This window comes from Myxine glutinosa, chromosome 2 (genome assembly GCF_964187855.1).
Source record: "Myxine glutinosa chromosome 2, kmMyxGlut1.1, whole genome shotgun sequence".
Classification (NCBI taxonomy): Eukaryota; Metazoa; Chordata; class Myxini; order Myxiniformes; family Myxinidae; genus Myxine; species Myxine glutinosa.
Window position 1 is genome coordinate 32,669,794 of NC_136262.1, and position 26,346 is coordinate 32,696,139.

At 43.6% G+C, this 26,346-nt stretch overlaps 2 protein-coding genes across 9 annotated transcripts in view; both read right to left on the reverse strand.

Moving 5' to 3' along the window:
• LOC137421903 (CD27 antigen) overlaps positions 1-26,346 on the reverse strand; it is a 172,731-nt gene that overhangs the window by 138,382 nt on the left and 8,003 nt on the right. For all 7 annotated transcript variants that reach the window (XM_078773161.1, XM_078773163.1, XM_078773162.1 and 4 more), the window contains 3 exons: positions 12,974-13,094; positions 7,687-7,780; positions 7,472-7,603 (listed from right to left, as the gene is read on the reverse strand). In XM_078773161.1, the coding sequence (XP_078629287.1) occupies positions 7,472-7,603; positions 7,687-7,780; positions 12,974-13,018 (271 nt within the window). In that variant the 5' untranslated portion in view covers positions 13,019-13,094. The remainder of the gene's footprint in view (positions 1-7,471; positions 7,604-7,686; positions 7,781-12,973; positions 13,095-26,346) is intronic.
• Positions 1-26,346, reverse strand: part of LOC137422651 (tumor necrosis factor receptor superfamily member 6-like) — a 163,170-nt gene that overhangs the window by 17,833 nt on the left and 118,991 nt on the right. The window lies entirely within an intron of this gene.

Here is a 26,346-nt window from a genome sequence, read left to right on the forward strand (position 1 = left end):
CGGCTCTCTGCTCACCTTCACTCTTTCATTCCTCTTTTCTCCCGCCTCTGGAACAAACTCCCTCACTCCCTTCAATCCCACTCCTCCCTCCAGGTCTTTAAAACAGCTGTTCACCACCATCTCTTATCTTCCCCCATCCAAAACCTTGATCTTTTCTACCCCCGCTAATTCACCCCAGATCCACCTTGTTTGAAATTCCAACTTCTTTCCTGGAAGTCCTGGCAGTGTCCATATGTTTTATACCTCTCCCACCGCCCCCTTCCCATGCCCCCCCCCCCAAAGCCCTCGCCCTCTCTCAGATCTCTCGATGTCTCCATGTCTCTCGGTCCCTGCTCTCAAATGTTGTGTTTGTGTCCTTCCCCCTCTCTCCCCATCTTGTCTGCCGCTCCCGATGTTATATGTTTTATGTGTCGGTTTGTCTTTCTGTGTGATTAATGTTCGCTCTTTCACGAGCCTCGATCTTGTATACAAAAAAAAAAAAAAAAAAAAAAAAAAATCTGTTTCATAAACAGGTCCAAATTCATTGGCATCTCGGGTTCGGCTGCCGCGACCACGGGCGCGGCTAAATTTGGTGCCGCAATAACCATGTGCGCGAGGACGCCATTTTGTGCACCTGATACCTCCTCAACCACCTCCTCATTGCTCTCCTCCATTTCTTCCCTCCGATCCTGGGTTACCCCTAACCCCTCTTCTAGTTCACCCACCTGCATCCGTTCGCCTTGACTAGCCATGGCGCGATTTCAAAGTTCGGGTTTTTTTTTTTTTTTTAAACAAAACAATTTCCAGCAGCTCGTAATTTTGAGCGCGTTAAGCGCGCTTCGGGTCCGACCCCGGTCCCGACACCAATTCTTACTGCCAATAGTACAACTGGTGTTCCAAAATTTGGGCTAAATAAATTTAGTCCCAGGTCCGAATCCGACACTCCTGACACCAATTGTTACGGCCCGCGGATAAGGATGTTGGTTTGCCAAGCGGATGGCACCGCGGCCTAACAGTTACCCCGATTAACCCGATCCCCGAACGTTGGCCGGATCGCGCCACAGCTATTCAATATGGAAAAGACAAAAGCGACACGGATGTGAAGAAGAAGAAGAAGACGAAAAAAAGGTTGAAAATACTACTAAATTTATTCCTACTATATACAGGCTCAAAAAAAACCAAGGAGAAGGAAAGATAATAAAATAATATACAGAAGAATTAGAGACACAGTGCAAATTCGCTCGCTTATCTAAACAGGCTTAATTAAATCCCCAGGGACAAAACAAACAGAACAAACTCACGTACACAAAAGGATGGAAAGGCAGGAGGTGGATGGCTGGAGGGAGAGGAAGGTCCAAGGGGTCTTGCAGCACGATCGGTGCATTTAGCAGCCGCCGTTCCTTCACGGCCCTGCTCAAAACCGCCGTCCAGGCCCCAAGCGGCTGTTGTTGCTGCTGTGGCCGCCGCTGCTGCTGCTGTTGTCTGCTGCTGCTGCGGTGGACGTCACGCGCTTTTCCAGGACTACAACAGGCTTCTTGCTGTTAACTACTGCTCAGTCCAACTTTGGCGAGCAAGGCGACGAATAGCAGGCTTTGTGCTTTCCGGGATGTCCTCTCTTTGGATGTTCTTTCTGGATCTCCTCTTTCTTGGTCCAACCACTCTTTCTCTCTTTTGGTCCAATCACTCCTCACCACCGACAACTACCTTGCTTCTTGCGCGCGCGCCTTTATAACGCCTCCGGCGATCAAGCCGCCGGCCTTCAGGACACGCCCATCGGTGTGCTCACCTCGGCCCTGGTTGGTCGCGCGACCCTCTGGCTCCGCCCTTGATGACGACGGGCGGGCACACCCGTCTTCCCCGACCCGAGCACATGTTCAATGGTGGTTTTGGAGGGGATGTAATTGGCAATCGAGGCTTGGAAATGATGAAAGGGGAAAGTGAAAGGAATCTACTCTATTTCACTTGGTGCAATGGAGTGTCATCTTAATGGAAGACAAGGCCTTACCCTAATACACATAATAAAGATATAGCTATCAACCAGGGGGAAATCTATGATTGGCTAACGTGTATGCTTTATGGAATTAACTACGGGAACGCCCTTTGACCTTTATACAACACTGGAGGCAGGAGGGTCCAGAATAAAGCAATAATTCACAACAATTTACTATACAATACAACACAATAAAAAAAACACAATCCTCATATCCGCAACAATATTTTCTACCCCCGTTAACCCACCCCACCTCTCATATTTTCTTTCTCTATCCTCATCCACCCCCTGCATTTTCACCTAACCCTCAACCATACCCATGCATCCATTTGTCGGTCTCTCTTTATTTTCTCCCTGGGCTCCCTGGGCTTGGTGACCTTCTCTGCAAATCTTGATCAATTTTCAAGTCAATCGGATGAAAATTGTGGATTTTAGAAATTTCTCCTTGAAGTTGAAACATGAAAATTATTAGAAATAGGAAACAGCCTTGATGAGCAACTAGAAAATTTGGAAAATTATGTTTACAAAAGTTGCGGACAGATTCGGTATGAAATCAGTAACATAGAAGACTAACAAAAAGCAGCAGTCTACGAGACAACGAAGGAAATCGAGATGCCTTGAGAAAGCTACCAAGCATCAGTTTAAACAAGCCCTAAAAGATAGAAATGAAACACTCGTAGCAAACCTCAGGAAAGACTCCATAACAGGAGTAAGATTTACAAGAAGAGTAAGTCTTACTAACTAGAGTCTTACTAACTAGTCTTAAGTCTTACTTGTTAGTCTTACTAACAAGGAGAGTAAGTCTTATTAACTTGCAAGTTAGTAAGACTCCATAACATAGTGAGGAAATTAGAATTGAAATCACAAGAACAAATATCTGACAATAAAGCTCAGCAACAATTTAGACGAAATCCTGACCAGTAAGCAAAACGGATGCTGAAGGAGAAGCAAAATAGATCTCCATCCTTCAGCAAAGTAGTTTCTGAAAAGTTGTTTAAGGATGTAAATAACGATTTAAAAAACGTAATTACAAATATGAAATACTGAAGGGTATGAAAAGACCACTAAAAACCAAGACCCCATTCAAAACTAAACCACCAAGTGTTACGTGTTCCTCCCCGACCTCCTGGTCTCGGGTATACCTCCGAACCCCGAGAGGAGCAACGGCAGAAAAATACGTTACTCTGGGTTAGAATTCAATAGTGAAACCACACCCATGATTATAAACAAACAAATATTGTATTGAAAATCACACTAGAATAACGGTACAACCAATGCAATAGCAATCAAAAGTACACTTCATACATCTTATGATGGTACCATCAGCTAAAGTCAGATAACTCACTGCGTTCCCAGTGAGTGAAAAAGAACCCTCATCAATGTCTCTATAACTCCAAGGTGATCCCCTCCTGCGAGTAGTGATGAGACGATGAGGCGATGAGGCGAGTAATGAAGTGTAGGCAAAGCGTAGACAGTCACGTGGTCCAAACCAAAGGTAAACTGGCAGCAGGATGGGAAGTCCCAAAGGCCCCCTCCAGACGTGCACGTTCACAGTTCAATCAGCGAACCGCAACGTAATTGGAGATGAAGCGGTCACGCACACACATCCCCGACAGACGATAGGATGTTGAGAAGAGCTGACGCGTAGCAAAACCTTGGTCGGGAAACGAAGCACGAGGTTCAAAATGGCCAACAGCTCTTGCGGCCAGGCAAGGATTCGTTGAAATCTCAGCCTAAACCTGACTTCGCAGGTTTCTCAATCCCAGCGATAATACCTCTCGCAGGATGTCCTTTCAAGGAACTCAAAATTCCCTCGCGACCTTCGGTAGACAATGCTCGCTACGGAGCTCGACATCACACATCTTGTCCGACTTTGCTCGCCACGCCTCTTCCTCTTCACCACCCTGTCGTCTTCCCGTTCGGTTTCCTGTATCATTTAAAGTTAACCTTTTTAACTTTTGATAACTGTTCATGCACAATAAACCTTTTGAAGATAATAATAGTACATAATATCAGAAATATGTCAAGTGGGTGAAAACCACAACCACGGAAGTGACGAATTCGTAACACCAACTTTGTCAGAACTGAATGCCTATCTCCGGAAAATAAGAAATGCCAGTGCTCCTGGAACTAATCGTATTCCATACTTAGTATGGAAGAAATGTCCAAGAGCAACAAGGGTGCTACACAAGTTTATATGTAATATATGGAGAACTGCCTCCATACCCAGTTGTTGGAGAGTAGGAGAGATGATCCTGATATCAAAACAGGAGAATACGAGTAATCCTTCTTGCTTCAGACCCATAACTGACGAATTCCAGTTGTAACCTTGGAATGGGTATCCTTCCACAAAGAACCCAAAAAAATATCAGGCTGTGCAGAACAAACGGAGGCACTAACTGAAATGCTCCTTGACACCAAAACGAAAAGAAAACCGATAGTGACAACCTGGCTTGACCTACAAAATGCAGATGGAATTGTGCTACATAACCTCATACAGTACAGTTTGCACTTGAGTGGTACCACATTCCAGCTCATATCAGGAAGATCGTGTTCAAGTACTATGATGAGCTGTTTATATGTGTGAAAACCAAGGATTGGACAACAGATTGGATACGGTGCTATATTGGTGTTTTCCAAGGTCGTACATTATCCTGTATCCTGTTTCTGGCTGTTTACAATCTTTGCCTGGATCTGCTGGACCAGTCCAACCACCTCGGATATGAAATGACTGGATTAGACATAACAACATCTGCCAAAGCATATGCAGATGAACCGACTCTGGTAGCAAAAAGTCCAGAAGAATGTCAACAAATCAACAAGGTTCAAACGTTCCTTCAGTGGACACGAAACATGAAAGCTAAGCCTTCCAAATCTAAGTCCCACGCTATGAAGAAAGTTGTCCCAAAGGCAGAGCAGAGGCATGGAGGACATAAGACACAACATATAGCCTATGTTCCCCAACTCGAAATTAATGGAAAGTAGATCACGTATATCCACAGTCAACCCATATGATTCCTCGGAAAGATGATCTACGAAGATTTGAAAGATGATAACATCAGAGAAATGGTCAAGATGAAGCTGGTAGCCATGTTACAAACAGCCAAGAAAAGCAATCTGTCTGGAATCGTAAAGATGTGGATATACAACAATGCAATTGTGCCATGACCTGGGAGTTCACTATCGAAAACTTACCAATATCTTACATTGAGAGTCAAGAGGCAACCTGCATCAAGTACCTGAATAGAAGGGCAGGGGTAAGCAGATGTATTTGCAACAGTGCCCTCTACAGAACCAGAAAGAGGTACGGTCTACAACTGAAAAGGCTTACCACCACCGTGAAATATATGCAGGTCACCAAGTACCACCTTAACAAACTCCAGGGATGGAAAGACCCAAACACTGCAGAGATTGCTTAGAAACAAAGAAAGACAAGGCGAGGGGGAATGGTGTGAAAGAGTTAGAATGGAAGGAGTGACACCTTATCCTGAATGAGATGTGCAGAGGTCAAACCGACTGAGCAGGCTTCAGCTACAGGAAAATCAAACGCTGATAAGAGACATGTCCAGAAGGGAACACAGGAAAAGCCTCACCAATTTGGAAAAGGATATCGATGAGGAAGACATGTTGGTCTATGTTGGTCTACATGTTGGTCTACATGTTGGTCTATCTGTATGGATGTGCTAAACAAGGACAGTGGTCGAGATGGGATTCTGCCATACAGACTGATACATCATGTAAGAAACTCCTCTATGTATGCACACCGGAACTGCTGTCATTCCACATCAACGCTATGCACGACCAACTCCCTTCCCCAGCCAACCTAAGACTGTGGGGAAAAACCAACCTTGGACTGGTCAGCTGTGCCATCATCACCATAGCACACTGCTCCCCATCTTAAATGGGTGCAGCTACTCACTCTAAAATGGAAGATACAACTGGTGCCATGACCAAACCCTAAGAGTGATTGCATCAGGCCTGACTCCTTCTATCAAAGATGCAAATACGAAGCCCAGTATTGTATCAAAGCCAAACTCCATTCCCACCATTGCATTCCGTACAGCTGATGGTACATCCTACAGGAACCCAGCCCTGCCACTCCCACCAGTAGAAACACAGGACATCCTACAGAAGGCGAATGATTGGATGTTTCTGATTGATGAAGACCATAAGCCAATCGTGTTCCCTCCACAAATTACGGAAACTGCCAAACGGCCTGATATCACCATCTATTCGGCAGTAACTAAGAATATCATCAATATTGAATTGACAGTCCTGATGGAGGAGAACCTGTCCAATGCATATGGCAGAAAGAAAGGCAAATACGAAGACCTGGTAGCTGATTGTGAACATGGAGGATGGTCTGTAAACTACCTTCCAGTAGAAATAGGTGGTAGAGGATTTTACAATACATCTTTCAGCAAATGCCTTGTCCTTTAAGGCATTCCAAAAGGAAAGAGGAGGATTATTATGGACACTGCTTCCAAAATGGCCCTTAGAGCGAGCTATGTCACCTGGATATGCAGAACCTAAAAGGTCTTCAGACAAATAGAATGACTGCCCACACCAGAAATATGCTCTGAGGGAAGAGGGACGGTTGAGCGCTCATACACCGGTTTAACCCACCAAAGTCTGGTCTGAAGTCCAGGAACCTCAGAGTATAGTTTCGAGTATAGTGTAGTTTCAGATTATTGTTCCAGACAGAGATATTCTGCAACGAGGAGACGATTTTTTTCCTGAAGTCATCTTCATCATTTCAGGAGTGCTCATCCAAAAAGGGGTGATTGGAAGGCTCCGAAGACAACTGTGCTGGTGTTTCACCAATGAATTACCCGTTTCGACATCAGAATCAATAGGCTTCTTCCTCATGACAAACTCTACCATTTGGTGTAGATTGGGTTAAAATTGTTACCTGTAGTCGATTGACCGACAGACAGAATAACACACGTGACCAGCAATATGTTGTCATTGAAAAATCCTCCATTTTCGCAAGTTACAAACAGACAGAATCACAGACCAGACTGAGCAATGTACTTGTAAATTTTCAATTTCACAAGTGAAAAAACACCGTTGGAGGCAGAGGTAGATATCCATTCCATGTTAAAGGATGAAATTCCATGACACAACTTAACACAACACAACCAGCTATGTAGTTGTGGATGAAAATTCAAATGCTGATAAATGTAAATTTCATGCTGGGAAGAATTTCATCACTAATCACAACACAAAATTATCGATCTGCGTGGGTGGCAAAATAGGTCAAAACAAATAAACAAAATACCTGAATGGTGATTGATCCGCCATGGACAAAAGAGAAGTTGACGTTTCGGGCCATACCTGCTTCATTGGAAGGTAAGGCCTGAAACGTCAGCTTTTCTTCTCTCCATGGTGGATCAATCACCATTTAAGGTATTTTATTTCCCCGATATTTCATACTTGGTTGTGTTTGAGCTTATACTTTGAGTAATTCAGTGTAAATGTAAACAGAGTAGAATAGTTTACCTGGGTCACACACACGACATTCCTTGCATGTTGTCATGTTGCTTTGCTCGTCCATGTATGTGTTCTCAATTTTACAAACGAAGCACAAAGGATTACTTCCAGGATGGTGACATGGCGTATCCATGTATGTTCCTGTGAAGTATAAAACCAGTTGGATTGATTGAAAAATTCCAGGAACATGCAAAAAAAACAATGGAATTCTTATTGGAACTCACCCCTGGGACAAAATAGACAGCAGACCCCATTAGCATCATTAAAGAACTGATTTGCTGGACATGGAGGTGAACGTTCTGTTCCAAAAGTAGAACCCTGAAAACACAAAACACAACAATCATAATGTTGATTCGTTTTCGTGATATATTTGTGCAATGAATAATTAAATTATTTATCTTTAAAATTGAATCGGGGCAAACAAATTCAAATTAAAGATCAAATACTGTGATGAAGTCATCTGAAATATCATCATAATTTTTTACTTCCTCCCTGATCAAGTTCCAGGTTGTAATATTGTCCAATCAATGCTCTTATTGAAGAAAGCAGATTCAAGTTTAAAACATTGTTTGTTTCAATCCCCAGCTGAGTCATAACAAAGACGATTAAAAAAATAATAATAATAAAAAAAAAAGGTACGTGCTGCTTCCTTGCTTGACACTCAGCATTTGATGGGATGGGAACGGACAAAACAATGCGGGGAACGCAATGGCATCCTACCCAGTGTAACCCTCGTCAATAAACCTGAAACAGAGTAACCTATGTCAGGTTTTTATGTACAAGTTTTACATTGTTGTTATATCATATTGTTCCTCATGTAGTTTATAGTATTGGAAAAAGATATTAAAAGGGAAACACAAGGAATTCCAACCTTTTTATCAAATGAGAACGAACTACACAACAGTACATTCACAAGTTGATCGTTTCACATAATTTTTTGTCCCCCATCGCACCGCGGAGCGAAAGGGGGACTATGGTTTTCCCCTCCGTCCGTGTGTCCGTCCGTCCGTGCGTGCGTGCGTGCGTGCGTGTGTGCATGCGTAAGCGAAGGACCGCATTCGAATTTGGTGTGCGGGTGCAACCCACGTCAAAATCCAAGATGGCCGCCACCATGTATGTCTGATGCCATGTATGTCTGAACCTTGTGAGTGCAATATCTTGAAAAATAAGCGAAGTACCAACTTCTAATCTGGTGTGTGGGTGTATCGAGGTACAAGGAAGAACGCTATTGAAAATTGGGTCGCCACGTCAAAATCCAAGATGGCCGCCACCATATATATGTCTGAAACTTGTGAGCGAAATATCTTGAAAAATAAGGGAGGTACCAACTTCTAATCTGGTGTGTGGGTGTATCTAGGCATATGGAAGAACCCTATTGAAAACTGGGTCTACACGTCAAAATCCAAGATGACCACCGCTATGTATGTCTGAACCTTGCGAGCGGAATATCTTGAAAAATAAACGAACTACTAACTTCTAATCTGGTGTGTGGGTGTATCTACGCATAAGGAAGAACGGTATTGAAAATTGGGTCGCCACGTCAAAATCCAAGATGGCCCCCGCCATGTATGTCTGAACCTTGTGAGCGGAACATCTTGAAAAATAAGCGAAGTACCAACTTCTAATCTGGTGTGTGGGTGTATCTCGGCATAAGGAAGAAAACTATTGAAAATTGGGTCACCACGTCAAAATGGCCACCTCCATGTATGTCTGAACCTTGTGAGCGAAATATCATATCATAGCATGTTTTCTGCGTCTTCCACTTTGTCAACTCAAATCACTTCCCCGACGGGGGGACCTAGGCGTAACGCTTGTCTAATTTAAATTGATGTCGATCTAACTAGTTCAACCTTCAATACGAGTTCACTGACAAGGAACTTCAATGCAGGAGGAGGCCATTAGGTCCATCAAGCTTGTGTAAAGGTTGCCAAACTATGACAGTCCATGTTTTATCCTATTAAAATTCTGTTTGTAAAGTAAGGAAGAAAGAACATCCCAGACTCAGTGAACGCTCACCATTGCACCACAGTGCCTATAAAATCAATAATCTGTCTTTGGGATCACAACAGCAGTGGCACCAAATTATTTTACTTTACCCAGTTCAAAGATTAGTATCTAAAAATAGGGGCAATACCCCAGGGCACACAACTAGTAGAATAAACTGGTTGAAATAATAAACAGTGCACTGACTTCAGGTATTTTGATCCAATTTCAATGGTTGCTAGAAGACAGGGCAGCATGTAGAATCATATTAACATAATCATAATACTTTAAACAAACAAACAAAAAATACAAATTTTGGGGACCAACCAGCCCTCCCTGCCTTCCACCCCCCTTCCTCGTATACCTCCTCAGACCCCAATTTTTCTAATGCCTTGAACAAACATTGGTACATCACGGGTCATTAAGGTTGTGGTGAAGTTTCATTGAAATCGTGTATGGCTTATGTATGTGTAGTTTCTGAGAAAAGAGCAAATACCTACTTTGCGGGCACCCCAACCCCACACCTCCGCTTATGGTGTGATTGTTTTAATGCCGTGAACAAATTTTGGTACATCATGGGTGTTGTAGGTTGTAGTGAAGTGTCATCGAAATTGTGTGTGTAGTTTCTGAGAAAAAAAAACCAAATACCTATTTTGGGTAGCAACCCCCCCCCCCCCACCCCACCCCCACCCCCATAGACCACCTTAGACCCCGACTTTGTAATTACTGGGAACAAAGACGTTGGTACATTATGGGTGATGAACGGAACGTAGTGGTCAAGTTTCATCGGAATTGTATGTGTAGTTTCTGAGAATAAATCAAATACCTATTTTTGGGGTCAACCCCCACAGTAGACCCCTTCAGCGCCCAATTTTTTTTAATGCCGTGACCAAGCTTTGGTGCATCACAGTTGCTGAAGGTTGTGGTTAGGTTTTATCGAACTTGTGTGTGTAGTTTCAGAGGAAAAAGTAAATTCCTATTTTGGGGGTCAAATCTGGACCCACTTTGATCCTCCGTAGACCACCTTAAACCCGGATTCTGTTAATGCTGTGAACAAACTTTAGTCACAACATAACAATAATTTGTGCCAAATTTGGTCACGATCCCATCAGCGGTTTCGAAGAAGAAGTTGCAAGTGTTTATGGATTGACGATGCGCCATCGCTTAAGCTCCCCTGAACTTTTTTCCAGGTGAGCTAATCGATGGAATAACATCATTCGGAAGACAGTTTATCTGCCATTCAGAGAAATGGAATAAACATTCCATGTAATGAAAGTCAAACTGCCTGAAACAAAAGTTACTTCCGATCTGGCATATTGGTTTTTGATATTGATCCAAAGCAAGGTGATCTGAATTAAATTTTACAAATACCGTTCCTGGTTGGAATCTGATCCAATGTGATGGTGCATGTGTCTTGTTGAGAACAATATCCTTAAAAATGGCCTGTTATTCTTCTTTATCTTTCTTTCAGAATATAAATTTGTTGAACAATTTACTATTATAGCATCACATTGTCGTGTCGCCCAGCGATTAAGAGCACTGGATGACGAATGACCGAACGTTTTTACTCCCAAGAAGAATTCCCAAAATCTTGGTGGTTATTTTTATAGCACGCGCGGGAAGGAAGGCAGCGAAGGCGCTTACCTGAACGAAGCACACAGGTTTATTCCCAAACCCACAACGAATAAACAACACAACAAATGAAAAATGCCACAATAATGATTTAATAAAATAAATGCAAGATGAAACTAGAGAGGTTCCATCGAACCTGAACTCAACTGGTCTATATCAATATGGTTAGAATATGCATAATAGAACCACAAACTATATAGTTTATATGTGCTAAAAATATATGACAAAAATTGATTTTCAATATGGCCGCCCTCCCGTGCCCATTTTTGGGCCAAATGCAATCTCAAACTAGTTTATGTCTTAAAGATGCTGCATAACAAGTTTCATCAAATTTAATCAATATTTGTGACTTTTAGAGCGTAGACGTCGAATTGTTTACAGACGACAGACAGACAGATGACAGATGGATGACGGACGACGGACACTGGGTTTCGACAAAAACTCAGCTGGACATAGCGCAGTTGAATTAATAAATGTTGAAGTAAACTAATTGCAATTCCTACTTTGAGGATCCTCCACTCAGATTCGAATACGAACACACAGTGGAATGATAAAGTAAAATAAATGTTCTTTTTTTAATATCGTGCAGCCACTTGGCTGGTTCCAACGAGTTATTTTGTAAAGGTGACTGTGACGGTCCGGTCCCAATGCCTCCCGCGCCAGAACACCCAAAATGGCGCCAGCCGGTGACGAGCACAGAGCCGTCAAGCAAGCTGTGAAAACGGCCCTCTTTTGCTCTCTCTCTCTCTCTCTCTCTCTCTCTCTCTCTCTCTGTCCCTCCCCCGAACGACACAGCCTTCAGTCCACCACGGGACCAGCAGTCTCCAAAACCTTCAATAGCCGCCACCGCAGCTAAGAGCTCCTTGCTCTCAAATGCGCACACCAAAAACTACCACACCACACGAACAGAGAAAGATGGCACCCCCTCCTCCTCGAGCATATCACCAGAGAACTACTGAGAGACAGCCAAGAGACGCGCTCTTCTTCCACTTGCTCGGAGCTTCTCTCCTGACATCACTGCCCAATTGCAAAGGTCCATCAGATCCCACATGTCTCCTCGACCAATGATGAAGCTCAGGGCGTGGCCTGCCGGTTCCGATCTTTTGGAGGCGGTGTTTAGTTGCCGAACCGCTATGCCTGCTTGCAGGGGACGGTTGTTGTTATTGTTGTTGTAAGGGAGGTTATTATGGCCGGCCTTGTTGTAGTTGTAAAAAAAAAAAACGTAGGGAAAAAATCACAGGAGGCAATCACATACTGGGGAAAACTAACCTTAATCGATATCTCGTTAACACAGCTTCACTCCCCATGTGAAGACACATAAACAACCTTAAGCTCCAATTTCCCTACTTAAATACATCGAGATGCCTCCAACGTGTCCATGGTCCATGCTTTGCCAATATGATCCTATCTTTTCGATAGGATTCCATCATCTACCCCCACAAACGTAACAATATCAAAACTGCTTCCAAGTTGGAACAAATAAATCCAGTCTATCGAAACTATGCACACAAATGAACAAGCATGTCCAGCACAAGTCATTCCCTGAACATATATTACATACATAATTAACTACCACCAGTGTGCAACACATGTACACATGTTACACCAAATACAGCATGTACATGTAAATTACTTGAACCTTAATTGTTACATTCATCCCCAGTTAGACAGTTAAGGAGGTGAGATAACAGACAACATGAGCTTTCCTTCTTCCCACAGTGCACCTGTTATCCAATTCGTCACGATGAAGGCAAAATACCAATATCACATACTCTCTTGACAATTGCAAAATTGTCAGAACAGAACATGGACATAAAAAATAGACAGTTAAAAGCTTGGAACAATATGGCTTTTTATGTATCTATGGAGAATGGTGTAACTGTAAATGAAACGTACCGTGATGAAGGTAATTAGAAGAAGCCACCACAGGAGATCCAACATGGCTTCCAGAATGAAACGGTTTTATTGGTGAAAGATTCTTCTCAGTTTGGTTCACTCATTTTTCAATGTTTGTATGCTGGGGAACAAGCAAATGATCACGTGACTGCAAAATTTTCAGTTCAAGGCTTCATCTCTAATGACGAGTTTCCTTCATCCCTTACATCATTTCCATTTCCTGTGTCCACCCCCAATTTTTATGCATCATTAGTATTCAGGTCACCTCACAATACTCCAATTCCCTTTATGAATATAATTAATACTATTTAATGTATATTGACATCAACTAGTCATGAAAAAAACAACATGATAAAGCTGCCAAAGTCCTTGGCCCACACAGGAGCTCGACAATGTCTGGTTCCATGAAGAGCAACTGGGGTAAAAAAAAGCTTGTGGGGGAATTTTGTGGACAGGGTTGCATACAATATAATCATCAAAACCTGTTAGACTTTCAGAAGCAAGACTAGTTGTGGTCTGCATTGCTTGTGTGAGGTGAATTGCATTCCACACTTTCCCATCACAGAGTCTGTAGGTAGCAGGACCTCGATGATTGAGGATCTTTCAGGGTTGGTGAAACTGTAGTTTGACCTTCCATGTGGAATCTCGGTTTACAAACTTGAACAAAAGAACCACAATGAAAGATGGGAGATTTGCTCCATGGTACTTGTCTGTGTATAGTTTAGACTTGTTTTAACCCTTTTGAACACAATGTCTCATGTCCCAGTGTTTTGCAGCAGGTGTTCTGGTCTGTAGGCCATCACTTCGCAATTCGGTGTGTAGTGTACGTCCGTGTAAATGTTCAGCAGGAGACCTCTGAGTTGATCAGCCATCCCACACTACCCAGTTCCTCACAGGGCCTCCTCACCTCTTTAGTACCACAGCAACCCTCTCCCTCCCCCATATGTCCACAGCACCTCCTCCAGCTCCTCACCTCCGCCTCAGTGCTTCCGAACCAATGCTCTGCAGCTCCTCCACAGCAGTGGCAGATTAACGAAAGCACGGGCGTGTGGAGCCCATGCCCAAGTATCCACAAGCTCAATGTGGGCCCCGGAAAAGGTGGTGTGCGAGTCATGCAACCCAGGTAATCACATGGGGCCCTGATATAACGAGGGGCCCCACATGACCAAAGATGGGTTCTGATCTTTCGAGATCTGATCCCCACATGACCGAAAGTGGGTTCTGATCACTTTGCCGACAAACATTAACATGTGAGTGGTGATAAACATTGCAAAAAGGGAATCCTCCATCTCAAGGAAAGAAAGAACTGTCACGTAATGAATCCATTAAAAAACGTTTTCCTCTGATCTTCAACTCGACAGGACTTTTACAAATCGAGGGGGTGAGGTTAGTATTAGCAGAGAAAGAGAGTGGAACAATAACTACGTTTAATTTATACAAATGCAACAATAATCACAATATACTTTTTGTATAATTCCTAATGTTAAAACATATCAATATTGTTTAGCAAATCCACACTCGTTATAATCTATTGTGCAATCACAAAACAAACCCTCATGAGTAAATGGACTAACCCAATAACCCATGCGCACGGCAGAATTTTCCAATTTTTTTAAAAAATCAGAAGTGTGTCCAAGCACCTGTGGCAAGGTACAAAACCACCACCCAGTGGTGCTGAAAAACTAAAAATAGCTCAACAAAAGGTGAAAAGGGGTGGAAAATCACCTAAAAATTAACTTTTTTCATGACAAAAACGGCAGAACCAGAAAATGGTCCTGGGTCCAGCACATGTGGGGTGTGTTCCATGACCAAGCAGCTTGGTATTGCTTGCCAAGCCAGACATTCCTTATCAACAATTATTTCATTGGAGTGGTTGCTCGAGTGCTTGAGCCATTTGTCGAGCACTCCACAAACCTTTAGCTCTTCCATAAGCCTCGTCTGTGCAAAAAAAAAAAAAAAAAACCTTGGCAACTGAGCACACCTCTGCAATTGCTGGGATGTGTTCAGTCACCAAGATTTGGACACCTTCTCATGGAATTTCTTTGTGTCAAGGTGCAAAAACGCAATGAACCATGGGAATTCGTCCAATTTTTTGCAGTCGAGTCTAAAGCAACCTTGGCTGAGCGAGTGTGAATATAACATGGAGGGAGTTCTCTTACTCGTGATACAATTGAAGGTTCTAAAGCATCACTCATAATACCCTCTCCCACCACAACCAGGAGCATTGCTACGATGCCGAGGCAAACATAAATATGTTTGGCAAAACTAACCTGTTAATTTTGTGTGTATTTTATTAACTTAACTTGGTGAAACATTGAATAGAGTCTGATGTGTTGATGCATTCATGTTTTTTGGGAGGGGGTGATGTTTTGGGCCAAAATATTTTTTGTCTAAATCCTAAACCAGGGTCCCCCCAAAGAAAATCTTAATCCACCTCTGCTCCACAGTGCCCCCTAACACCTCGCTCAGTGCCTCCCAGACTCCCCGCAGGTCCTCCTACCCCTCACGTCGCAGCACCTTTCCACCTACCCACAAAGACCAACTGCAGCCGCTCCACTTCCCCCAGGCCCTGCAACGCCTCCCCACCTCTGCAACACAACAGGAAAACCTCCCAAGTGTTTCTCTACAGCGCTCCTGCAGTGGAGTGTCAGCATTGTTAATTCTGCTAGAATGCAATGAAACATGAGACCAATTAAAGAAAATCACCTATTTTCATTACCAATACCTGAGCCACTAATCATATCAGTCATGAAACTTCATCGACCAGAAGGAACTAAGTTCTTGGTTCTGTGTTCTGAATATACATAAAGGTAAGAGTTGAAATTACGGAACAGCAAATTCGCAAAAATGGCCAAAATTCCAAAAACGTGCTTTTTGACACCAACAGCCGTGTTCAAAGTGCTCTACAAAAACTACTGCCGGATCGTCGAAGTAATAACAGGTCATTAAGGATTCGGCAACTATTGAGCTACAACATATCCAAAATTTGAGTATTTTTTAAATCATTGTCACAAAAATCGATTTCTCGCTACCTTTTACCATTGTGGAACCCCGGCCTTTGTTGTCTGAACTCCAAGCAGATGGAAGGTGACGGAGGATAAATTTTATGGTGGACAGAGGAGAAAGAGGATATGCAGGAGAAGCAGAACAGGTTTTTCAGACACGTGTACTGATGCCATCCGGTCCAGTTACAGAATCAGTCGAGCGTTGCCAGAGACTTAGTTACCCACCTTCTCATGTGCAAAAGGCTAGGAGCAGTTGGGGGCACCTACATCAGGTGCTTACAGGGAATGAGGGTTTTGGGCACAAGATTTGGAAGTAAACAATCAATTGAGGCTTTCGGCCTTTTCACGAGCAGTCAGTTGTGGTGACATTTGAAGTGAATGAAGGAATTTGGGAGAGGACGAAGCACACTACAGAGACAGACAAAACTAGGATGGTACTTGTTAGGGTCTCAAACTTAGTAGTGATCAAAACCAAAGCCATACACAGGCTGATCAATGTCGTGAGTGAGATACGATGTCCGCTGAGTAAGACTAGTCCCCGGATTAATGTGTGAGCAAAAAGGAAATAAAAATGGCCAAATTCCAGCCTTTTTGGTACCCCTGTGACAGAAAGTGGATGGAGGTTATGTTTTCACAGCTGCCTTTGTCTGATGTCTGTCTGTCTGTATGTCTGTATGTTTGCTGGCTGTGAGGATGATATCTCAAACAGCAATTTGTGGATTTGAACAAAAGTTGGTGGACAGGTTGGGTGTGTCCCAAGGTCGAATTGATTAGATTTCGGTGAAGAACCAGATAATTTTTGGATTTTTACCTCTGCCCCCTCATTTGGACGGAGGCTGTTTTCACCCCTGTCTATTTGTCTGTCTGTCTGGTCTGAACAGGATATCTCAAAGTTATAGATGGAATCAGACTAAGTTTGATAAACAGGTAGGGTGTGTGACAAGGATGAATTGATTGGTGAACATCTGCATCTGGATACGATCATTTTATTTTAATTTTGCATCAATAAGAGATGGGGCCCGATTATATTATCACGATATCTTAAAAGGTTGTGGATGCATCAGCCAAAACTTGGTGAATGAGTTGGGCAGGTTTTTTTTTTGGTTTTTTTCGTAAACAAGTCCCTGGTGTTGGGCTAGCGGCTAGGATGCCGGCTTAGGATCCTAGGATCCTGGGTTCGAATCCCGGTCGATCGCTGAATTAATGCCTGGGGGGTTGACTCAGCCTGTCATCCTTCCGAGGTCGGCTAATTGAGTACCAGTTCACTGGTAATTCCCTGTTTGTCGTTAAAGGCGGAAAAAAGGGTTGGCGTCAGGAAGGGCATCCGGCCGTAAAACATTGCTTCAAAAAGGGGACCAAAAAACAACAACAACCATGGTTCCTGAAAAAGGCCAACCCCCGCTTTGCGGGGAAAAATGGCCTCTAAAGGTGGTTATTTTATATATATATATATATATATACAAGATCGAGGCTCGTGAAAGAGCTAACATTAATCACAAAAAAAGTCAACCGACACATAAAACATATAATAAGGGGAGCGGTAGACAAGATGGGGAGAGAGGGGGAAGGACACAAACACAACATGAGAGCGCAGGGACATTGACAGATCTGTGAGAGGGAGAGGGCTTGGGGGGAGGTGGGAGAGGTATAAAACATATGGACACTGCAAGGACTTCCAGAAAAGAAGTTGTAATTTCGAAAAAGTGTATCTGGGGTGAATTAGCGGGGGTAGAAAAGATCAAGGTTTTGGATGGGGGAAGATAAGAGATGGTGGTGAACAGCTGTTTTAAAGACCTGGAGGGAGGAGTGGGATTAAAGGGAGTGTGGTAGTTTGTTCCAGGGGTGGGAGAAAAGAGGAATGAAAGAGTGAAGGTGAGCAGAGAGCCGAGATTTTGGCAGTTTAACCATAAGAGGGTTGCTGGCAGATCTTGTGCGACCTGCAGGAATATTTTGGGGACAGAGCACAGAGAGAGCTGGGGGAGCTAGGCCAGAGAGGAGTCGGTAGAAGACAAAGACCACCAACCTGCCTGCGGTGAGTGAGTGAAAGGCCCTCGGAGTTAGCTTCATCGCGGGAGATTCCAATGATTCTGAAAGCTTTGGTTTCAACAGCGTGAAGCCGAGCTAGGTGTGAGGCAGGAGCACCGGCCCAGAGGGGAGAACAGTATTCCATTGACCTGCGAATGAAAGCCTTGTATGTGGTGAGGAGCTCAGGTGTGCCAAGGAAGGCCTATGCACAACAGAGGATGCCCAGTCGGCGACTGGCTTTGGAGGCCAGCTTGGAAATGTGGTTTTCCCAGGAAAGATCATGGCAGATAGTGAGACCCAAAAGCTTGAGCGACAGAACTTCTTGGAGAGGATTGTTGAGAAAGTCGATGGGAGGGTTGTCCAGTCGGTCTTTTCGGAGAGACATAGTAAGAGTGTGAGATTTGTCAGGATTGAAAGACATGTTCCACTTGCTTGACCAGTCTGATTTTGTCCAGGTCTGCAGAGAGTGAGGAGGCTGCAGCCTGCGATCCGCGGGATGAGGAATGGAGCGGCAGAGAGTGGAGTCATCAGCAAAGAGATTGAGAGGATTTTCCAGAGAGTCAGAGAGATCATTGATGAAGACCAGAAAAAGCACAGAGCCCAGAACACTACCTTGGGGAACTCCAGCCAGAACATGAGGGGAGATGAGAGAAATCCATTCAGGGCCACACGTTGACTATGACCAGAGAGGAAGTCCTCAAGCCATGCATGGAGATTTCCATGGATACCATAGGAGGAGAGTTTGGTGAGCAGAGCTGGATGCCCTAAATGGATTTCCGTATCGATGGCACATGATATGTTAAGGGAGACAACTCTGATTTCCTGTTTGGCATTGAGGACCTCCATCCATTGTTGAGACAGCAGAAGCAGCATGTCCAGAGTAGAATAACCTGGTCTGAATCCAAATTGATGATCAGAGATCAAGCCATTGGAGAAGAGGAAGTAATTGATATCCGAAGCAATGATGGATTCCATGACTTTGCTGATAATTGGGAGCAGGCTGATTGGTCTATAGTTGCAAGGATCTGTTTTTGCACCTTTTTGTGTTAAGCGGAAATGTTTGCTGATTTCCAAGATACTGGCAGATGACCTTGAGCAAAAGAGAGGGTGAAAAGAACAGAGAGAGGGTGCGATAGAGCAGCAGAGCAGGATTTTACGACCCGTGGGCTGATGACGTCTGGTCCAGTTGCAGAATCAGAGTCGAGGTTTGACAAAAACTTCTCCACCTTGTCAGGAGAGAAGGACACAGAGTCCAGAAGCAGTTGGGTTCGACTGGGTAAGGTGGGAACAGAGAGAGATGGGTTTGGGACACAAGATTTTGAGGCAAACACAGAGTTGAGGCATTCGGCTTTGTCAGGTGCGGCGTCAACTGTGTAGCCATTTGAGGTAAGGGAGGGAATGGAGGGGGAACAAACACCAGAAACGGATTTGACCAGGCACCACCAGGATTTGGAGGAAGCAGACAGGTTTGAGAGTTCATTCTTGAGTGTGGAGAGATAGTGCTTCCTGGCACTCCTGATGGCAGACACACACTTGTTCCGAGCTTGGTGGAAGGAACTGAGATTGCCTTCAGTTGGATTAGCCTTACAAGGGGGCAAAGGCAAGTTGTTTCAGGGAAACTGCCTCACCACAAAATTCAGTGTACCATGGACGGGAGGAAAGGTAAGACAACTGAAGACGAGATGGGATAAATCTGTGCATGAAAGAGCAGTTTGCTTTGGAAGAATTCCCAGGAAGAATTGATGTCAGAGGCAGTAGAGATGGGAGACCAGTCCAGATGATTGATGGCTGCTTGAAGACCGTGCAAGTCAGCCCGAGTGAAATGCCAGACTCGTCGACGCTGAAGAGGCTCTCTGAGAATGGCCAGAGAGATGTCCACTTTAACAAGCACATGATCAGAAAAACCGATTGGAGCAGAAGAAGAGCAGCATACGTTTGCAGGGAAGTTTGTCATAACCAAGTCTAGAAGAGAAGATACTCCATTGACTGAGATCTGGGTCGGGAAATTGACAGATTGTGTCAGTCCCAATGAGTCGCAAAAGTCCTTTGCTGAGATGCCATGACTGGTGAGAGAGGAACCCACACCCAGCCAGCTGGCATGATGACAGTTGAAGTCGCCACATATGAGGAAGAGAGAGTTGGGATGAGTGGATAGAAGTTGGTCCATGTTGTCAGACAGCGAAATGTAAATCGAGTTGTCACTGTTTAGAGGACGGTACAGAACACATATGAACAAATGGTGGGACCAGAGAGAAAGCCGTAGCCAGAGGTACTCCTGGGTGTGAGGTGGAGAGAGGGCAGTGCAGGGCGAGTAAGGAAGAGAGTTTTTGATAAAGATATCAACCCCACCTCCAGGACGAGGATCAGGTCTATCATACCGGAGGAGGGAGTAACCAGGAAGAGATATTAAGGAATCAGAGACATCTTGAAGGAGGAAAGTTTCTGTTAAGCAGATCAAGTCTGGATTGTCAGAAGCAACCTGAATGTATGGAGAGATCAATCAGGTTTGAGCGAAGGCCCCGGATGTTTGAGGTCCATACCGTTAATGAAGAGGGAGGGGGAGCATCGGGTGCAGAACAGGGGAGGGGAGGGGTGGGGTCAGATGAAGGATGAGAGGGGGAGGTAGGGAGAGCTGTTGATAGTGTGTCAGAGATTACAGAAGAGTTACAGGAAAGGGAAAGATGAGGAGGACGAAAGGTTTGATGGTGATGGGATGAGGCACAGTGAGGGGTTGTTTGAGGTGGAGGGGTTGGGTCAGATGAAGGATGAGAGGGGGAGGTAGGGAGAGCTGTTGATAGTGTGTCAGAGATTACAGAAGAGTTACAGGAAAGGGAAAGATGAGGAAGACGAAAGGTTTGATGGTGATGGGATGAGGCACAGTGAGGCGTTGTTTGAGGTGGAGGGGTTGGGTCAGATGAAGGATGAGAGGGGGAAGTCGGGAGTGCTGTTGATAGTGTGTCAGAGATTACAAAAGAGTTACAAGAAAGGGAAGGATGAGGAGGACGAATGGTTTGATGGTGATGGGATGAGGCAAAGTGAGGGGTTGTTTGAGGGGGGGGGGGGGCAGAGGAAAGCAGAAGGTTGGGGGAGGTGGAGGTCTGAGATAGAAGGGAGATGAAGTGGGGAGGAGGCAGCTTTAGGAGGAGGGGGGAAGGGGGAGATTTGGAGAGGGATGGTCGGGGGGAGGAGATTTGAATGGGAGGGTTTGGGTGGATTTTTGAAGGGGAGGGGTGAGGGGGGAGTTTAGGAGGGGAGGGGCAAGGGGGGACTTTACGAGGGGAGGAGCAAGGGGGGAGATTTGGAGGGGAGGAGCGAGGGGGGAGATTAGAAAGTGGATGATTTATGAAAGACGAACATTTATAACAAATTGGGTTTATTGTGATTTTCAAGTCAGAGATCCGTTTAAGAACGATAGAGGAGGGGTGGAATGAAGGATAATTTAGAGCATGGAGGGAGGAGGAATTGTAAGAGATTGAATTTTTTTTTGAAGTGGAATGAGTTGAAGAAGAAATTGAAAAGAGCCTTTTAAATAGGAAGGAAAATAGCGTGTTGTAATATACCACTGAATAAAACGCTGCAGGGGAAAGTTTAAACATATTTAAATAATATTTAAACAGAACCATGAAGAACAATGTTATATTCACAAAATACCAACTGGGAGAGGGCCGAGAGGGACAATCACGAGTCACGTGAACAGGGCAAAAGGTGAAAGGCAAGGAGATAATTGGGGCGGGGTGAGACAGCGCACGTGGACAGAAGCACACGAACAGCACACGTGGAGAAATGGAAATAAATGTTTTTTTTGTTGTTGTTTTTTGGGGGGGGGGGATTTAAAACGTTAGACAAAGAGTAGATGTTCGGGGAAGTTCGGGGGAGAAGGGAAAAATCTAAGAACCAAGCAAAAACAGTGAAGGAAGAAAGTTAAGTTAACAACACAACGGGGGAAGCCTAATGTTTCAAGGCCGCGCAGGCGGAGCGAACAGAAAACGATTAATTAAGAACAACAATTTTTATCTGACAAACACACGAATGGAAAAACAAGAAGACGTCATGCACGATACTTGCAAAATCCCCCCCCCCCCCCCCTCAAAAAACGTTTTCCATTGATACAGCAAATTGTCCATTTCATGAAGATTAAAATTTACAATCTTGATCAAAGCTCGGGTCAACAGGATGAAAAGTGACGATTTTTCAGATGAAAAATTATGATTTTGGAAGGTTGACCTTGAGTTGACCTTTGCCCTTTAGACCCTCAAAAATAGCTAGTTTCCCTATTTATTGACTCAATGTGCAAATGCTGTTCAATTTTCAAGTCAATCGGATGAAAATTGAGGATATTAAAACATTGGCCTATGTTGACCTTTTGGCCTATGTTGACCTCAAAATAGATGGTGGTTGAATTCAGTGAGCATCTATCTATAATTCCAGTAATCTCTGTGTGATGTGTGTGTGTATGTGTGTGTGTATGTGTGTATGTGTGTATGTGTGTCTGTAACCGCTGTTTCTCGACAACCACGGGTCCGATATACTTGAAACTTGCCAGGTATATTGCTGGGGACACGAGGATGTGCCTTTTCAAGGTTTGAAATTAATCGGACAAGTAGTTACCGAGCTATGGCGATTTAGCCGTTCGCCGTTCGCTTTGGCGTTGCGAATGGACCAAACCATTTCATGTAAATAGAGGGGGGGGGGGTTCTGTGGTCGTTGCGAATGGACCAAACCATTTCATGTAAATAGAGGGGGGGATTGTCACCGTACTCGCAAGCCGTTCGCTTTGGCTTTGCGAATGGACCAAACCATTTCATGTAAATAGAGGGGGGGGGGGGGGATATAATTTTAGATATATATATAGTACGGGCATGCCCTAGTATATATAAATCCTCTTAGAAGTTCAAGTCAATCAAATGAAAATTGGTGATTTTAGAAATTTGGCCTATGTTGACCTTTTGGCCAATGTTCACCGAAAATATAATTTGTGGTTGAATTCAGTGACCAGATATACAAGTCCTCTTCAAATTTCAAGTTAATTGGATGAAAATTGAAGATTTTAGAAATATGGCCTATGTTGACCTTTTGGCCTATGTTCACCGAAAATATAATTTGTGGTTGAATTCAGTGACCAGATATACAAGTCCTCTTCAAATTTCAAGTCAATTGGATGAAAATTGAGGATTTTAGAAATTTGGCCTATGTTGACCTTTTGGCTTATGTTGACCTCAAGAAAACTTGGTGGTTGAATTCAGTGACCAGATATGCAAGTCCTCTTCAAATTTCAAGTCAATTGGATGAAAATTGAGGATTTTAGAAATTTGGCCTATGTTGACCTTTTGGCCTATGTTCACCGAAAATATAATTTGTGGTTGAATTCAGTGACCAGATATGCAAGTCCTCTTCAAATTTCAAGTCAATTGGATGAAAATTGAGGATTTTAGAAATTTGGCCTATGTTGACCTTTTGGCCGATGTTGACCTCAAATATACTTGGTGGTTGAATTCAGTGACCAGATATGCAAGTCCTCTTCAAATTTCAAGTCAATTGGATGAAAATTGAGGATTTTAGAAATTTGGCCTATGTTGACCTTTTGGCCTATGTTGACCTCAAGAATACTTGGTGGTTGAATTCAATGACCAGATATGCAAGTCCTCTTCAAATTTCAAGTCAATCCGATGAAAATTGAGGATTTTAGAAATTTAGCAAAGTTGGTGACCTTTGGCCTGTGTTGACCTTTTGACCTATTGACCCCAAAAACAATAAGCTTCTTGCTTTTGACCAACTCTACCATTTGTTGAAGTTTCGTGAAGATCGGTTGAAAATTGTGACCTGTACGGCGGTGACAAACAAACAGACAAACAAGAAGACGTCATGCGTCGCACGATACTTGCAAAATCCCCCCCCCCCCCTCCCCCTAAAAGTTTTCCAATGATACAGCAAATTGTCCATTTCATGAAGATTAAAATTTACATTTCTTGATCAAAGCTCAGGTCAACAGGATGAAAAGTGACGATTTTTCAGATGAAAAATGATGATTTTGGAAGGTTGACCTTGAGTTGACCTTTGACCTTTTGACCTCAAAAAGTTAGTTTCCCTATTTAGAGACTCAATGTGTCAATGCTGTTCAATTTTCAAGTCAATCGGATGAAAATTAAGGATATTAAAATTTTGGTCTATGTTGAACTTTTGGTCTATGTTGACCTCAAAAATAGATGGTGGTTGAATTCAGTGACCATCTATCTATAATTCCAGTAATCTCTGTGTGTGTGTGTGTGTGTGTGTGTGTGTGTGTGTTTGTCTGTGACCGCTGTTTCTTGACAACCACGGGTCCGATATACTTGAAACTTGCCAGGTATATTGCTGGGGACCCGAGGATGTGCCTTTTCAAGGTTTCATATTAATCGGACAAGTAGTTACCGAGCTATGTCCAAAAAACGATTCAACCAATCAGAGAGCAGCGAGTTATCACGTGTGCCGAACGTGGCGAACAGACTCTGCCTCGGACGGCACATTTGAGAGCGTATTCATTTATTTCACGTTGGCAAACTATGTTGCCGCTATGTTGGCGTTAAACTATGTTTTAAAACTAATTAAAACTAATTTGCGATTCATCGTAACTGCGATTCGTAACTGCCGTTCGCTTTGGCTTTGCGAATGGACCAAACCATTTCATGTAAATAGAGGGGGGGGGATTGTCACCGTACTCGCAAGCCGTTCGCTTTGGCTTTGCGAATGGACCAAACCATTTCATGTAAATAGAGGGGGGGGGGTTCTGTGGTCGTTGCGAATGGACCAAACCATTTCATGTAAATAGAGGGGGGGGATTGTCACCGTACTCGCAAGCCGTTCGCTTTGGCTTTGCGAATGGACCAAACCATTTCATGTAAATAGAGGGGGGGGGATATAATTTTAGATATATATATAGTACGGGCATGCCCTAGTATATATAAATCCGCTTTGAAGTTCAAGTCTGTCAAATGAAAATTGGTGATTTTAGAAATTTGGCCTATGTTAACCTCAAGTATACTTGGTGGTTGAATTCAGTGACCAGATATGCAAGTCCTCTTCAAATTTCAAGTCAATCAGATGAAAATTGAGGATTTTAGAAATGTGGCCCATGTTGACCTTTTGGCCTATGTTGACCTCAAATATACTTGGTGGTTGAATTCAGTGACCAGATATGCAAGTCCTCTTCAAATTTCAAGTCAATTGGATGAAAATTGAGGATTTTAGAAATTTGGCCTATGTTGACCATTTGGCCTATGTTCACCGAAAATATAATTTGTGGTTGAATTCAGTGACCAGATATGCAAGTGGTCTTCAAATTTCAAGTCAATCGGATAAAAATTGAGGATTTTAGAAATTTAGCAAAGTTGGTGACCTTTGGTAGGCTTCAATAGGCTTCTTGCTTTTGACCAACTCTACCATTTGGTGAAGTTTCGTGAAGATCGGTTGAAAATTGTGACCTGTAGGCCGGTGACAAACAAAGACAGACAGACAAACAGACAGACAGAACCACAAACACAACCGACCAATATACTTGAAAAATCTTCGACTTAACTTTTGATGCCCGGAGAGAACAAAAGTCGCAACCTCGATCGAGAAACCGGACAAGAAAGTTCGAGAAATCGGACAAGAAAGATCGAGAAATCGGGAAAGGTGACAAGAATGAGCCGATTAAATTTGGGTTTCAAGGTCCAAGTGTGGAGCCGTCCCATCAGTAGGATACAAAAGGTAAACACTCCAGCGTGGCTCAGGTATGCGCTCTACCAAGTGCTGTTCTAGTTACCTGCGCCACTGAAAGAGAATCAAGGTTATGTTTTCACCTTTGTCTGTTTGTTACATGGGGAACTCGAAGATTTTTCATGAATACTGGTTGGTCATGTGCGTTATTCTGTTTGTCTGCAAGTCAATCGTCGACAGATCATAGTTTTAAACCGATCTGCAGTCAAAATGAAGAGCCTATTTATTTTGAAGTCAAAAGGTTAACATAGGCTCAAGGTCAACAACTTTGTCAAATTCCTAAAACTAACAATTTTCATCCGATTGACTTGAAATTTGAACAGGATTTGCATATCAGGTGACGAAATTAAACCAATGAAGGAGCAGCGCTCCTGCTTGAGACGGACGAAGTGACGGACAAGACACAAACTCGTCCGAGAAGATGTTTATTGTATAATCATCTCGGGAACTCTGAAAGCCCGTTTATCGGGTTCGCATATATATATATATCCAAACCAAAAAGCATACATCAGAACCAAAGCCCCGCCTCTCAGGCGAGGCATGCTTTGGTGGTCATGTGACCGACAGGTGCAAAGGATTATAACCTCGGCGCCGCGGTTTGGCCGCCGG